The following is a 15063-nucleotide window of genomic DNA, read 5'->3' as shown; positions in this document are numbered from 1 at the left end:
ATGGAGAGGGAATGGAGGAGGGAACCCAGCAGATTCCAAAGGGAATGGAGAGGGGGGAATGGAGGAGGGAACCCAGCAGATTCCAGAGGGAATGGAGTAGGGAATGGACGAGGGAGCTCAGCAGATTCCAGAGGGAATGGAGGAGGGAGCTCAGCAGATTCCAGAGGGAATGGAGGAGGGAGCTCAGCAGATTCCAGAGGGAATGGAGGAGGGAGCTCAGCAGATTCCAGAGGGAATGGAGGAGGGAGCTCAGCAGATTCCAGAGGAAATGGAGGAGGTAGCTCGTTAGTTTCCAAAAGGAATGGAGACTGGAACTCAGTGAATTCCAAAGGGAATGGAGGTTGGAATTCGGTGAATTCCAAAGGAAATGGAAACTGGAACTCAGCAGTTTCCAGAGAGAGTGGAGAAAAGAGCTCAGCAGATTCCAAAGGGAATGGAGACTGGAACTCAGCAGTTTCCAAAGGGAATGTATTCCAAGAATATAGCTGAACATTTGTTCAGAATACCAAGGATGTGTTTCTGTACAGTCATTTTATAATCTGTGTATTGAGCTTAAGTGTATTCACCATTTAGTATCTTGGTAATTCCAGGCTTGAACATCAGGCTTTAAATTTAACCTTTTATATCACCACTTTGAATTTTAGGTTTTATATCCTCATAGGCATTATATCACCACTTTGAAATTTTGGCTATATATCCCCACTGTGAATTTTAGGTTTTATATCACCGCTTTAAATTTTAGGTTTTATGTCCCCACTTTAAGTTTTAGGTTTTATACCCCCACTGTGAATTTTAGGTTCTATATCCCCACTTTGAATCTTAGGAATTATATACCCACTTTCAATTTTAGGTGTTATATCCCCACTTTGAATTTTAGGATTTATATCCCACTTTGAATTTTAGGTTTTATATCCCCACTTTGAATCTTAGGAATTATATCCCCACTGTAAATTTTAGGTTTTATATCCCCACTTTGTATTGTAGGATTTGTATTCCCACTTCAAATTTTAGGTTTCATATCGTCACTTTAAATTTTAGGTTTTATATCCCCACCGGGCCGTGGGTAAAGTTTCAAGGGCTGTGGCTCATACAGCATTATACCGAGACCACCGAAAGATAGATCTATTTTCGGTGGCCTTGATTATACGCTGTAAAGAAAAGTCGATTGCGCCGAAGAAACCTCGGCGAATTTTTTATCTGTTCATAATAAAAATCTCAAGAAACTTGGCATTATTTTTATAGATTTTTTAAAAAATACCAAACCAAAAATACCTGAAATAAAGATACAATCACACGTTCACCTGAAGATGTGTCTTCTGCCTAAGCAGAATCACTTCTGCGTACGTAAACTCATTTGCTCCGAGGGTCATTAAGGTGATAATGTGATTACCGTGAGATTACCTGCCTATAAAGGTCACGTGTTAGTGTGGTGGCTGACCAATTCCTGCTCTCGGGTGCTTGGGCAGAGAGGCGATTGTTGCTTGTCAGTGATGGGAGTGTGTGACTGAAAGCAGGATAATTAAGTGTGATTTCTATTGAAGAAATTAGGTCTGTAGTTTGTTTGTTCTGTTTTCGTTTGTCTCTCTCTCTCTCTCTCTCTCTCTCTCTCTCTCTCTCTCTCTCTCTCTCTCTCTCTCTGATTCGGTACAGATACAGACACACACTCACACACGCATATATATATTGTATGTATATCTGTATATATACATGTATACATATAAATTATATATATGTTTTTATAAATATGTAAATAATATATATATACATATGTATATATATATAATATATATATACATATATATATATATATATATATATATATATATATATATATATATATATATATATATATATATATATATATATATATATATATATATATATACTATATAAAAGAATAAAAAACAATTTAATCAATGCATCTATTGTATAAAGCATAAAAGCGAATAATAATAATAATAATAATAATAATAATAATAATAATAATAATAATAATAATAATAATGCAAACAACACTACAATCCCATTCGTCGGTAACGCCTCCGAGACCGATGACGTCATCACCGCCGTCATCATCATGGCGGACGCTCCAAAACCCAAAACTTCGAGGAAGACTCCAGCAGCGTGAGAAAACGACTTCATGGGAATGGTCTCTCCTCCTCCTCCTCCTTTTCCTCCTTGGGAGGAATCCTTCCCTGGAAACTGTCCTTTTTTCTCACGGGAGCTCTCCTAATGAGCGGAGTAGGATTATCCCGTAATCCTACCGGAGATTTATACGGGCGCAGGATATGCAAAATGAGAGTAGCGCCCCAGATTGAGGTCGAGGGGAGTGACGTCACGGCTTCCTGCTGGGGCTGAGGTTGCTTGATTTTGTTTTTGATTATTATTATTGTTATTATAATTATTATTATTATTATTATTATTATTATTTGCTTTTTGCCTTGTACAATAGCTGTATTTATTAAAATGTTAAATATATATATATATATATATATATATATATATATATATATATATTTTGCCTTGTATATATATATATATATAGCTATATATATATATATATATATATATATATATATATATATATATATATATATATATATATATATATATATATATATATATATATATATATATATATATATTTATACATATATATATATACATATATATATATACACTATATATATATATATATACACTATATATATATAATATATACATATATACATTGAAGGTTACTGAATGATCATTGTAGAAGGATCATTGATGGATCACTGGAGAATCGATGAAGAAGGATCAATGAAGGATCATTGTAGAAGGATCATTGAAAAATCACTGAATGATCACTGTAAAAGGATCATTGAAAGATCACTGAGTGATCACTGTAGAAGGATCATTGATGAATCACTGAAGCATCGATGAGGAAGGATCATTGATGGATCACTGAAGAATCGATGAAGGATCATTGCAGGATCACTGAAGGATCGTTGAAGAAGAATCAATGAAGGATTGATGAAGGATCAGAATCATAGAAGGATCGAAGAAGAATCACAGGATGATCGTTGAAGGATCATAGATGGATCGTCGAAGGACCATTAAATAATCACATGAGGATCGTTGATGGATTGATGAAGCATCATAGAAGCATCGTCGACGGACCATTGAAGAACCATAGAAGGATCATTAGCTGTTCGTTGAAGAATCATAGAAGTATCGTTGATGGATCGTCGAAGAATCATATTAGGATCGCCGACGGACCGTTAAAGAATTATAGAAAGATCGTCGACATATCGTTGTAGAATCATCGCACGATCAATGGCGAATCTTTGAAAAATCACAGAAGGATCGTCGACGAATCGTTGAAGAATCGTAGAAGGATCGTCGACGAATCGTTGAAGAATCCTAGAAGGATCGTCGACGAATCGTTGAAGATTCCTAGAAGGATCGTCGACAGACCACTGAAGAATCACAGGAGGATCGTTGATGGATTGTTGAATCATGGAAGGATCGTCGACGGACCATTGAAGAATCACAGGAGGATCGTTGACTGATCGTCAATGAATCACAGAATGGTCGCTAGCGGATCGTTGAAAAATCACAGAAGGATCGTAGAAGGATTATAAAGGATCGCAGCGGGAAGCGATCCTCTTATAAGAACGGAAAGAAGCAGAGTCATTTCTCAATACAGTTCAAAACATGTTATTTTGTCTCACTCTTATATTTAATGAATTTGCGCAAGCACAACCTCTCTCTCTCTCTCTCTCTCTCTCTCTCTCTCTCTCTCTCTCTCTTTCTCATTGCGTGTATGGCTGCTCTCCTGGGTGCGTTGGCGCTCTCGCGCGCGCTTTCTGAAGCAGCGGCGGCAGTGTGCTTCCTCACGTCCTGGGCGCATGGCTACACATAAAAAAAAAGAGGCGCTTTGTTGATTCCGGGTAAACAGGAGTTTTATGTCCGGCGGTGTCCCCTGTCAGGTTGCAATTCTCTCTCTCTCTCTCTCTCTCTCTCTCTCTCTCTCTCTCTCTCTTTCTATTTATAGATTTCTCTCTATCTATCTGGTTCTATGTTTCTTTCTATCTCTCTCTCTCTCTCTCTCTCTTTATATATTTCTCTCTGTCTATCTGGCTCTCTCTCTCTCTCTCTCTCTCTCTCTCTCTCTCTCTCTCTCTCTCTCTCTCTCTCGGAAGCCTCCTAGCTTCCCACTTGCACTGGAATGTGAACGCGATTCGAATCTGCTTTTCAGATCACAACTCATCAAGAGATTAACTCTCGAGTTGCTAAACCTGGAAGTAACTATTAATCTATGGCTGGGAATTAACAGTTCGTCTCAAACTGGTCTTGTCAATCTTCTAATGGATCATGTTTTTTCGTGATGAACTATTATCTGTTTGTGTATTTGTTTGCGTGTATTGTTTGTATACATGTGTATGTATGTGTGTGTATATATATATATATATATATATATATATATATATATATATATATATATATATATATATATATATATATATATATATATATATATATATATATATATATATATATATATATATATATATATATATATATATATATATGCTGCTTCAATCATTGTTATTCACAATAATTATGATAATAACAGTTTGTACGAATGTATGTACGTATGTATATTCAAACGAAGCTATAATTTAACGTCCAGATGCATGTGTAGATGCATTTATACATTCTCCTATTATACAAACCCTGTATACACACGTATACATACATGCCTAATTTTCACATGAAGTTACAACCAAACATACTCATTTATACTCTTGTGGGTATTTATGTATGAAAGTACTGATAAATTCTCATTTTTATATGAACCCTGTATACATATGTATATATGTATACCAGTTTGTAAATGAAGTTACAACCTAATATACTCATGTATATACCTATGTATGAATACTCAAGTCATTTCTAAACATACTCAAGAACGAAAATAAATACATATCGCAAACCATGACATACTGTACAATAGCTCCCTCCGATAGACACGCATATGTCAGTTCGTATAAGTATTTCAATAACTACCGTCTATAGACAGTTATATCAGTGAGTATGTATCTATACACGTATAAATCCCCACGCGTGAATGAATGTACCTTCACTTGCATTGATACAACCTGGCATTCATGACCAGGAAAAGGAAAAAAAGAGACACGCGGAACTTTTGCCTTCGGAAGCCACGGACTGTGACATTTCTCAAGTGAGGCGGATTGCTATTGCGACAGAATGCGTCGACAGTTGAATATCTTTGCAATGCCTTTTTTTCTTCTTCTTCCTTATTTTTACTTTTTTTGTTTTTCTTGTTGGGATGGGTGGTTCATATTCTGCTTGCTTTGAGTATTGTTTAATTTGTGTGTTTTATTCTTTTTTAGTTTTCTGTAAAATAAAACTATTGTGCCGGATATGTCTGTCCGGCCGCACTTTTTTCTGTCCGCCCACAGATCTTAAAAACTACTGAGGCTAGAGGGCTGCAAATTGGTATGTTGATCATCCACCCTCCAATCATCAAACATACCAATTTGCAGCCCTCTAGCCTCAGTAGTTTTTATTATATTTAAGCGGCTGTACAGAAAACTCGATTGCGCCGAAGAAACTTTGGGACATTTTTTTTCTTGTTTTGAGTTTGTGGCGAGAGAAATCGAGAAGTTAAGACGGCATTGTGAGTGTTGCAATTACATACCCCTGGTAAAATAAAGTGACCAAGTGATTATACATATATATGTAAATATATATTATTCTGCCTTGGTTTGAGGAGGCAAATTCAAGTCTGATTCTCATAGGCGTTTTGCCCCAATCAGTTGACTGTTAGTGAATAAACAATCCGTGTATATTCTCTCCTATAAGCGCACACGGGGAGAGAGAGAGAGAGAGAGAGAGAGAGAGAGAGAGAGAGAGAGAGAGAGAGAGAGAGAGAGAGAGAGTTTGGGACAGTTTGAATGAGAGAGAAAGAGATTGAGACACAGAGAGAGATTGAGACACAGAGAGAGATTGAGACACAGAGAGAGATTGAAAAACAGAGTGAGAGAGAGAGAGAGAGAGAGAGAGAGAGAGAGAGAGAGAGAGAGAGAGAGAGAGAGAGCCCTTGTATCTTTTAATAATGTTAGCTACTCTGTCAGCTTACGAGGAACTGGAGCCCTCAGAGACTACTTACTTACTTCTCCTTCTGGATAAATCAACCAGTCGACTCTAGCAGCCTCAAGTGTTTTAAATCTGCTATAACCTCCTCCAAAACTTTATAGAAATCCCTAGGGGCGGAGCCCCTAGGTTTAAGCTCGATCCTTTTTGAGTCTTGAATCCTGGGGACCGAAGGGTCGAAGTCCCTTACCCTAAATCATTCCGCTAAAGACCTTTCTTTCCTGTGTAACCCGCCATAGCTGTTAGGGCACTAACGATATGCCCTTTTGACGCGGAGGCTTTGCCCTGCATCCCTGCCTCCTATTACCTACCCCCTATACCCATATACCCCACCAGAACCCCCAAACCTTTTGGGACCTCCGGGGCAATGTTATTTGGAATGGGTGATCTTGGGGGTAGGGCTTTAGGGTAGGGAATGGGGTGCGGGGTACTGGGTATGGGGAGGGATTTGGGTGAAGGAAGGGTCACATAAGATTTGCTCCCGGGAGATAACCAGAGAGAGAGAGAGAGAGAGAGAGAGAGAGAGAGAGAGAGAGAGAGAGAGAGAGAGAGGGTTTTCAGTGCTCATAGTCTATGCCAATCTAAGTAATACTTTACTGTCGAATGTTTTGTAAATTTGTTTTTATTTACAATTTTTCTCACAACTTTTACACGAGCTATGAAAAACGTCATTTTCTGATGGTTCCTTCATTTATCCATTTTCATAACCAAACCTTCCCTTAGAACAGTTCTTCCTGCCAATTTAGCATCTCCCTAAACGTTCAGTCAATCCTCCATCTAATCATCCAATCAAAAAATAGATATTAACAGAGTAAACAGTAAAAAATTAACTCATTGAAACCTCATACGTCTGGCATCGACTCCCCAAATCTCCTCCCACCCAGCCTCCGTTTTCTATGCTGTGGTTGGCTGCCAGGGGCCGCTTTTATTGGCCCTTGGCGAAGAGGCATCATCTCCCGAGAATGGGTTTCTTCTCGGCTTCTGCTAAGAAAGCTCAGTTTAACCGCTGCCTCAGTCGAGATTGGATGTAGAGCTCGTAGTTCTCTGTCGCTCCTGTGTTGACTGGGCCTGAACTCTCCTTCTTAACGGTGTAGCCGATTTTTTTTTTTTACTGGATCGCCGTCTGTTTACTAAGGATTTTTCTATGATTCCAAAAGTGGTTTTTAATTTTGGAATGAGATCGTGGTGCTAGCGAGTGGAATTATAAACGAAAAACTTCGAAATTTGGGTGATTTTTCTGTAAAAAAAAACTGGTGTTGTGAACAGTTTGAAATCAATGTAGTGGGTGAACTACGGAATATTATAATCAGTTCCGGAATTATTTCTAATCTTTGATTTTGACTGATTGCTCAACTTGCAAAAAAGAGACAGCACAATTCTTTTGATAAAAAAAAATCTATAAATTAAAAAAAACTGTAGAAACAAACAAACTCTGTCCCAAAATATGTCACTCTGACCACCTTACTTCCGAAGTGATATTGCTCCCAAACTGCTTATCCTCAAAATGGCGCCCTTGAGTGCCACTCGAAGCCTGGCTCTGTGTTGCCTCTTTGCGACGGCCCTCTCCCTCGGGAGCTCCTTCTCCAAGGTCGTCCTCAGAGACAATGGATACGAGGGTGTGGTGATCGCCATCGAGGACCGAGTCCCGAGTTCCAAGTGCCAAGAAATCATTCAGGGACTTGAGGTAAGTTTGACCTTTGGAATCTCATCCTTGACCAAAAAATCTCATCCGTGAGCTTTTGGTCTTGTTAAATGCTCGAGTGTTTTTGTAAGTTTGACCTTCAGGATCTCATCCTTTGACTTTTGGTCTTGTTAAATTACTTGAATGTTTGACTTTTTATAAGAGTTTTTACTGCATGGGTTTTGGCGATCATTGAAAGGTCTGATAAATCAGTCCAGTTTTGTATTGAAATTATATCTCCAGAATCATTTTGACAGATGTTTTATACACTTAATAACAATCCCGTAGGGGGGGTAGTGCCCCTAGCAACCCCTTTCGTTTCTTTTACTGTACCTCCTTTCGTATTCTCTTCTTTCCATCCCACTTTCCTCAGCCCTCTCTCCTAACAACTGATTCATGGTGCAACTGCGAGGCTTTCCTCCTGTTACACCTTTCAAAACCTTTCACTGTCGATTTCCGTTTCAGCGCCGAATGACCTCATAGGTCCCAGGGCTTGGCCTTTGGCCTAAAGTCTATATTCAATCAATCAATCAGGCTGACAAGCACTGTAACTAAATAACACTGATGTTAGACTGACAAAGTCTCTACAGACAATTTTCAGACTGACAAATACTTCATTAGACCTAATGTCACGAACATCAGGCTGACAAATTTTCTATAGATATGATTTGAAGACTGACAGGTACTTTATAAACAAAAGATTTAGCTGACAAATATTTTAAAACTTTATATGATGTTCACAAACTCAAAGTAGACCTTAATTTATATAATTAACACTTTCGTATTTTTTTCAATTGTAAAAACTCAAAAAAACAGTCATCAGTCCAACGGAAATTATTATAAACTATTTTGTACTGAAGAGCACTGGATTCAACCCGAACGCATGCACCAGTAGTTAGGGGCTGTTTTAGGAGCAAGAGCCCGTGCCAGCGTAAGGCTGAGTGGGTTCGTCTGGAGCACCAACGTGCATCAGTAATTTTTGATCAAAGTGTTCTGTAAGGCATGTATGGCTATTAATATAATTAAAGCATGCTTTATCCATATGCTGAATTAGGTTAGGGAGAGAGTGGTTAAGTTTTTTATATACCAACTTTTTTTTATTTAAACAATTTTGGCTTCGAACTTTTCTTCATTTATAAGTTATGCCGGACAAGAAATTCCCTCCGTTTTTTGCATGCAAGGACATTTTAGATGTTCTTCCATTGATAGGTTAAGCTGGGTCCAAATTTTGTCCACTTTTAAATATGAGAATGTTAAGGCGAAGAACTTACGCCAGGCTAAGTTGAAGGCAGATTTTGTTCACTTTTCAATAAGAAACAAGTTTCTTTAGTTAGATGTACTTTCCACTTACGACAGACTAATTTATGTACTTTCCACTTACAGCAGACTAATTTGAGCGCAAGTTTGTCCACTGTTCGAATGTAAACAGGATCATTTCATGGTCGTATTTTTTACTTACAATAGTTTTTTTTAAGTTAGAAGCAAATCTCAGTCGTATTTTTAATATAGCCAAGGGAATAGTGGGACCGTGCTTTTCATTTACAATAGGTTAAGTTAGGTACAAATTCTGGTCACATTTCCAGTGTAAACAAGTTATTTTATGGTCATTTTCTCACTTATAACAGGCTAAATTTGGCGCAAATTTTTCTCATTTTTCCAATGTAAACAAGGTCATTTTGTGATCGTACTTCTCTTTTACAACAGGCTAAATTTGGCGTAAATTTTTCTCACTTTTCCAAAGTAAACAAGATCATTTTGTGGTCGTACTTTTCACTTATAACAGGGTAAGCTAGATGTAAATTTTGGTCATATTTCCAGTGAAAAAAGGGGATTTACGGTCGTACTTTCCACTTACAACAGGTCAGGTTCGATGCAACTTTTGATCACATCTCCAATGTAAATAAGGAAATTTTAGACGCCGTGCTTTCCATTTACAAAAGGTTAAGTTAGGTGCAAATTTTCCTCACATTTCCCGTTTAAATAAGGAAATTTTAGGGTAGTACTTTTCACTTGCAACAGGTTATGTTATCCCCAAATTCCGTCCACAATTCAAATTTAAAATATGAAATTTTAGGTGCCGTACTTTCCATTTAAAACTGGTTAAATTGAGCACATCTATTGCCCAATCCAAAGTAAGTATTTTTCACTTACAAGAAGATAAATTTGGCGCGAATTCTGTCCACTTTCCAGTCTAAACGAGTTCATTTCAGGGTCGTACTTTTACCATTAAGATATCATAGCTTGACGTCTGTTTTGTATTGTCTCTACATTGTATAGTCCATGTGTATGGCCCTGAGCTGAAATCAAGGATATTATTATTATTATTATTATTATTATTATTATTATTATTATTATTATTATTATTATTATTGGTGAGATCTCTTCTTTCTGTATTTCCCTTTACCTCCTATTAATTCTTTCTAATGAACACCATAATATTCTTTGGAAGCTTGAATTTCAAGAATATGGAAGCTTGAGTTTCAAGAATATGGAAGCTTGAATTTCAAGAATATGGAAGCTTGAATTTCAAGAATATGGAAGCTTGAGTTTCAAGAATATGGAAGCTTGAATTTCAAGAATATGGAAGCTTGAATTTCAAGAATATGGAAGCTTGAGAAGCTTGAGTTTCAAGAATATGGAAGCTTGAGTTTCAAGAATATGGAAGCTTGAGTTTCAAGAATATGGAAGCTTGAGTTTCAAGAGCTTGAGTTTCAAGAATATGAGGAAGCTTGAGTTTCAAGAATATCACTATGGCCTTGAATTTCAAGAATATTGTTCAAGGCTTGAGGCTCGTCACCCATTTGAATATGGTTCATCTTCTGAATAATAATAATAATAATGATAATAATAATATGTTCTCTTAACAATTGAAAACGGAGAATCATACCCTCAACAAAAAAGAAAAAGATTTTGATCACCCAAATCAACCAACGTGATACGATTTAGAAAAAATAATAATAATAATAATAATAATAATAATAATAATAATAATAATAATAATAATTTACTCTCATAACGACTGAAAACGCGGAATCATATCTCAACCAAAAAAAAAAAGTAAATTTCAACCACCCAATTCAACCAACGTGATACGATTTAGAAAATAATAATAATAATAATAATAATTTAATATAATAACGACTGACAACGACTGACAAATTACATCTCAACCCCAAAAAAAAAGTAAATCTCGACCACCCAAATCAGCCAAAGTGGTACAATTTAGAAAATAATAATAATAATAATAATAATAATAATAATAATAATAATAATAATAATAATAATAATAATATACTCTCTTAACGACTGAAAACGCAGAATCTTCCCTCAACCAAAAAAGCGATAAATTTTGACCACCCTAATCAACCAGCGTGATACGATTGAGAAAATAATAATAATAATAATAATAATAATAATAATAATAATAATATTTTACTCTCTTAACGACTGAAAACGTGGAATCATATCTCAACCAAAAAAAAAAAAAAAAAAGTAAATTTCGACCACCCAAACAACCAACGTGATCCAATTCAGAAACGTGAAGTACACACGAAACTAAAGCATTAAATTTCATCTGTTACGTAAAACCTCTTTGACCCTGTGTGACCCCGTCGTTTGACCTAAGGATCACGATGTTTCCGGCGGTCATGTTGACGTCAGGTTACAGAATGCGAGGGGTCAGGTTGGGGCATCTGTATAGGAGACATTTGCTCTGCACCGAGTCAGTAATAATATTGGCTCAAATGACGGTGTTTATTGACCTGTTGCTAGTTTTTGCTGATTTTTTTTTTTACTTTATAGATGGGATGGTTTAAAATTTAACTTCCCACAACCCGAAAGCTTTGGAATGGTTTGAAATTCAATTTCCCACAACCTGTAGTCTTTAGAATGGTTTGAAATTCAGTTTCCCACAACCCAGAGTCTTTAGAATGGTTTGAAATTTAATTTACCACAACCCGAAAGCTTTGGAATGGTTTGAAATTCAATTTCTCACAACTCGGAGTCTTTAGAATGGTTTGAGATTCAATTTCCCACAACTCGGAGTCTAGAATGATTTGAAATTCAGTTTTCCCACAACCCGAAGTCTTTAGAATGGTTTAAAATTCAGTTTCCCACAACCCAGAGTCTTTAGAATGATTTGAAATTCAATTTCCCACAATTCGGAGTCTTTAGAATGATTTGAAATTCAGTTTCCCACAATCCGAAGTCTTTAGAATGATTTGAAATTCAATTTCCCACAACTCGGAGTCTTTAGAATGGTTTGAAATTCAATTTCCCACAACTCGGAGCATTTAGAATGGTTTGAAATTCAGTTTCCCACAACCCGAAGCTTTAGAATGGTTTGAAATTCAATTTAATACAACTCGGAGTCTTTAATAATAAAGGTTCAGTTCACGTACGTATGTTGTGATTGGTTTAAAATTCAATTTCCTACAACCCGGAGTCTTTAATAGAGGGTTCAGTTCACACACGAATGTTCTGAATAGTTTAAAATTCAGTTTCCTACAACCCAGAGTCTTTAATACAAGGTTCAGTTCTCACACGAAAATTGTGATTGGTTTACAATTCAATTTCCTGAGAGTTGTTATCTTCAATAAAAGATTATCGATAATACTGCAGTTATCCCGAGTGCGTATGGCTCTCACTAAAATTCCAGGAAGAATGAATAAAATGAAGAAGATGAAAGCTACAAACGAATAACGAAGTAAACAGAAGAATTAATAGACCAGTCTGCAATTCAAATGCGCGCGTGTTCTTGACGCATGATCAAAAGAAAAAATTAATGTATGTTTTGGTTGGATGTTTTCACGGCACAATACTAATGCTTTTAATGGTAACGATAAAAATACACTTTGTATCTGTACATAGTCATGAACTGAAGTCGAGTGGATAATAGATTTAGAAGCAATGTACGGCACTTATCGAACTTTGATGAATACATCTATATTAATAATTCATCTGTTGGAGAAAAAAATAAATATATTCTGGATTGGACATGAGAACAATAAATTTATGTCATTCTACTCCTGCTTTTAATGGCAATGATAATAATATACTTTATTTGAGATCATGGCTGTGTACAAATAGAGAGTTGAAAATAGGTTTGGTAGCGATGTGTGGTATTTAGCAAATGTTAATGAATACAGCTGATTTATCTATTGGAGGAAAAATATCCGTATTTTGGATTGGACGTAAAGAAATAACATTTATTCTCGACTGGGCGCTGTTTGGGGACAGGAAATATCTACGGCATTTTAAAAAAATGCAGACTAACCCACCCCAGTTGTACGCCTATTGTTCACAAAGACAGCCAACGATTCCTTTGTTTGATTTATTCAAGTTTCTATATTCTCCGCCTATCTCGTTTCCAGCGACAGACTTCGGCCGCTCTTCCAGGACGAGAGATCTTCTTCTACGTCTTAGAATTCATCCCGGTCTTTGGTTTTTGGGGTTTTTGGTTTTTGGTTTTCCTGTGGGTAACCAGACTCCTCTCAAGGGTCGTCTTTGGTCCTTTTATTTGTCGAAGCACCAATGGATTTCGAATGACTTTCAAAACGAGTCTTCTTTGACTCGTGGTCCACTAGGAATCTGGGGTTTCTCAACCGGAAGGGGGAGTTGATCAAGTGGAGTTTCTTCTTCTTCCAACGGCCAGAAGGAAGTTGATTGATTGATCATTTCTTTTCCAGTAGCTGCTGCTTCTTCCAACGGCCAGAAGGAAATTGATTGATTGATCAATGTGTCTTTTCCTGCAGCTTATTCTTCTTCTCTCAACGCCCAGAGGGAAATTGACTGATTGATCAGTCTTTCTTTTCCTGTCGCTTCTTCTTCTACCAACGGCCAGAAGGAAACTGATTGATTGATCAATGTTTCTTTTTCTGTAGCTGATTCTTCTTCTGCCAACGACCAGAAGGAAGTGGATTGATTGACCAGCGTTTCTTTTCCTGTTCCAATCGAACTGTGGACTTTCAACCGGATATTTGTTAATGGATGATAGTTTGATGCAGTTTCCCAACTGCCGAAGGTCGATAGACTAATTCGTCCCTGGTCTGACGAATTGGCTTAAGCCATTTTTTCCTCATTCTAAGAAAATAGTTCCCAAAGATTTTTATATTATTCAGTGCTTCTAATTAGCTCATCTTTTGAGAACGTTTGTTAGAAAATGTGACAGCGCAGACAGCTGAAGTTTTGATATGTTATGCAGTATCAAAAACTGATTCACACTTGCTGGAAAACTCAAAAACTTTAAAAAAAGTGTTACGCCAGTTCGTCAAAACAAGGACGAATTGATTTATGTATTTCATAAGCTGGCGTCACAGAAAATAAAAAGACTAAAGGATACTGGAAGATATATCCTTTTTCCACAGTCGCTAATCTACTTCCAGGACTTGAGACCCGCCTTGACATAGAAGTGTCAGTTCCAGGTGCAAGCCAGGTCAAGACGACAGATAGGTCTGGTGACCTCATCGCCCATCCCCCCAAAAGTAGCAATTAACAGGTAACTGCCCAGCATTCGAGCGCTATTAAGTAGGCCCTTTTTTTTATATACCATATGGTTAGCGCGGTCTTGTTAATTTGGGTTAAAGCTTGGTAGACATCTGATGATACTTAGAAGCTTCGATATGGCTTGTTAATCCGTCCATTCTCTTAATTTCCCAATTTTTTTATTTAATGACCGAGTTTTGTATAGGATGGTGGCCTTTCCATGAATTTTGAGTTTGTAGAGAATGTTTATTAATTGTGAATTATTTGATAAAGCTTTGCTTTTTATCTGGTCGTATGCAGGCCTATATTACTGACGTGATTCTAATTGTCTCGTGACTGTGGCCATATTTTGAATAATAATAATAATATTAATAATAATGATATAAATAATAATAATAATAATAATAATAATTTCTTATGTTCCCAATTCTTGGCTTTTGCTATTTTATCAATAATTGTTCATTTTTCTTCGAAGATGAGATATTCTGTTTAGCCTTATATGTCAAACAGCATACAGTGAATATATTAATGTTAAGTGTTATATTCAGCTGGTTGTATGCCAGCACGGGCTCTTGCTCCAAAGAGCGTCCAGGGAAAGACTGTCTAGACTTCTCGTGCATCAAAGAAAAAATTTTTTTTTTTGCTGGAATGTTATATTTCTCTCTCTCTCTCTCTCTCTCTCTCTCTCTCTCTCTCTCTCTCTCTCTCTCTCTCTCTCTCTCTCTCTCATTCCA

At 36.7% G+C, this 15063-nt stretch overlaps 1 protein-coding gene across 1 annotated transcript in view; it reads left to right on the top strand.

The window, feature by feature from the left end:
* The first annotated feature begins 7161 nt into the window (after positions 1-7161).
* LOC136849917 (calcium-activated chloride channel regulator 1-like) overlaps positions 7162-15063 on the top strand; it is a 57679-nt gene continuing 49777 nt past the window's right edge. The window contains exon 1 of the mRNA XM_067123435.1: positions 7162-7849. Within this exon, the coding sequence (XP_066979536.1) occupies positions 7670-7849 (180 nt within the window). The 5' untranslated portion in view covers positions 7162-7669. The remainder of the gene's footprint in view (positions 7850-15063) is intronic.

The sequence above is a fragment of the Macrobrachium rosenbergii genome, chromosome 21, assembly GCF_040412425.1.
Source record: "Macrobrachium rosenbergii isolate ZJJX-2024 chromosome 21, ASM4041242v1, whole genome shotgun sequence".
Lineage (NCBI taxonomy): Eukaryota > Metazoa > Arthropoda > Malacostraca > Decapoda > Palaemonidae > Macrobrachium > Macrobrachium rosenbergii.
The sequence above is the reverse complement of the archived record's forward strand: the minus strand, read 5'-3'. Positions and strand labels throughout refer to the sequence as shown.